This window comes from Arachis ipaensis, chromosome B09 (genome assembly GCF_000816755.2).
Source record: "Arachis ipaensis cultivar K30076 chromosome B09, Araip1.1, whole genome shotgun sequence".
NCBI lineage: Eukaryota > Viridiplantae > Streptophyta > Magnoliopsida > Fabales > Fabaceae > Arachis > Arachis ipaensis.
Window position 1 is genome coordinate 3,808,740 of NC_029793.2, and position 2,419 is coordinate 3,811,158.

At 28.7% G+C, this 2,419-nt stretch overlaps 1 protein-coding gene across 2 annotated transcripts in view; it reads left to right on the forward strand.

Moving 5' to 3' along the window:
- LOC107617752 (protein PHOTOPERIOD-INDEPENDENT EARLY FLOWERING 1) overlaps window positions 367–2,419 on the forward strand; it is a 14,966-nt gene continuing 12,913 nt past the window's right edge. Inside the window, exon 1 of one of the 2 annotated variants that reach the window (XM_021110793.1) lies at window positions 367–638. In XM_021110793.1, the coding sequence (XP_020966452.1) occupies window positions 570–638 (69 nt within the window). In that variant the 5' untranslated portion in view covers window positions 367–569. The remainder of the gene's footprint in view (window positions 639–2,419) is intronic. The other variant, XM_016319601.2, reaches the window with a different exon arrangement.

The window sequence follows — 2,419 nt, forward strand, 5'->3', positions numbered from 1 at the left end:
CACCAGATGAACTTGCATAGCTCGTCAATTTTTTTTAGTGTGTTTATAATGACAATGATAAATTGATAATGTTGTAGAAAATGGATATGCTTTGATAAAATATTTTCCATGCTTTTAAACTCCAACTTAGACTCCATAATTTTAAATTTTAAGTTTGAATCAATTACTCTAAATTCAAATTAACTAAATAGTTTTTCACTTTATCAGTCACTTGTATTAAATAAATAATTTTTTATTTTTTCATTATTCTTCAAACTCTAGTATATTATATGGATCTCGTTATTTAAACATAGCTTTGTGTTTCACGCCCCATCATAAATGGTAGGTATTCTTTCAATCCATTCATCCGCACTGTCAATCTTCTCAACTCTAACACTTCACATACGCAACATAATTTTTTTTACGGAGATATTTCTTATTCTTAATCTATCATATATGTATTTTTGTTATCTGCATTTATTAACTCTTGTTTCAACAAAGCTTAAGATTTGTGTTTTCTAATATCTTTAAATTCTGCGTGCATGAAACAGAGATGGATGTACGGTACACAATTTGATTTCATGTAGAGTATGATGGCATTCAAAGGTCCCAAGAACAAATTTGATCATGAGCATAAACCTAAACCTAAACGACAAAAGGTTAGTTAATCGTCATTCCATGGTTTTAGCATTTATATCTTTTTTGTGATTTGGGTTGATAATATCAATAGGCAAATTAGAAAACTGAGAAGGATATACCAAAACTACAAAAATAAAAAAACTAATAATTTGGAATTAGCTATAGTTTTAAGCAAAGGAATGAAGGTAATTGATAAACTCATATAGAGTGTGGTTGAATTACTGTAGACATAAATTTTTAAAGAGGGCAAAGTACTGTTTTGGTATTTAATGTTGGGGCTAAATTTTAATTTAGTTCCTAACAATTTTAATTGGATTCAATGTTGTTTTAAATTTGACTGAAATAATTAATAGGAAGCTTTTACATTAGTGATCATTGGTAAGTTAATTTTACTTATATACCAAAACTGAACATTATATTGATTTTTAAATATGCTAATTGTTTGTGTCAAATTTAATTGGGGACAATTGAACCGTTTGAAACTTTTTGAGACTGAAATAGAAGGGTTAAAAATTAGAAATCAAATTAAAAATTAGTCTAGATGATGACCAAAATAATATTTTATCCTTACTAAGGACCATAATTGTGCTTTAGGTGTTCATTATGTTATTTGGGCTACTGTACATCTAAATTTAAATTAGTAGCGAAGTTAAAGATTGCAATTTTGCATGTACACCAGAAAATTCATGGTATATGCATGTTTATACTATCTGTCCAACCTCCAACCATCACATATTGATTGTGACTAGTTTCTTCTACCATGTGCTTTTCCATTTAGTTATGGTTTATCTATTCATGTAAGCTTTTACATTTGACACTTCATAAGAAGTTGGGCACTTAACTACTTGACCTACCCGAGCAGCAGGGATATTGTGCAAACTAAGAGAAGTAGATAAAATCATAGGCAAATGCTCATAAATAAATAATAATATTGCTGATGATAGTCTCTCTGATTTTCTTCCTTGGAAATTTCATAAAACCAGTGTAATCTTGGTTGTTTAGTACTTTTACTTCTCACAAGATTAACATTAGTAAACCTCAAGAGTAGAAGGAACATGTTGTATCAGACCTTATATTAACTCCCACCAAATTAAACTCATGTTTTCAAGTCCTCCGTTGTGTTGTCTGTCTATATCATTGTCTATCTCTTGCTTCTCATTTACAGTGTGTTGGTTTAAATTTAAGCATCATCAACTTTATAATTCAATAGGTTTAATCATATCTAGGTAACTAGGTTCATGACAGTGTAATTCATTATGTTAGATACTATGATTTTAAGACACTATAATAAAATTCGGTAACTCAGTTTAGAACTAACTCTTGACCTAATGAATATAGAGGGGGAGAAGAGAGATAAGAGATTGTGGGTTAAAATTCAAAGTAGTGTCAACTTGAAATTGGATTAACATTCTAGCTGATAGAAGTCTACTAAATAAGTATCCTTCTTATGTTGTATGTATTAACAAAAAAAAAAAAAGTCTAATTGGATTAACAAAAAAATCATGATCTACTGCATACCATTTATTGCAAAGAAAATAGTAGTTACGAACAAAGAAAAGAAAGAATAATGAGTAGTGGATATATCATCATTGTACAAATATCATTTCTAAAAATACAATGATGTCACTTTTTATCTCTGGTTTTGTCTTAATTTTCAGCTACAAACCTAAAAGCTCCCCAAATAATGTCATATTTTTTTTTGGTGACTTAAATAATGTCATATAAAATCAGCACTTGCACTCTCTGGAAATAAATAGCACTTAATAAATAAAATTAGGGTTTATCTATCAAAATAAAAAAG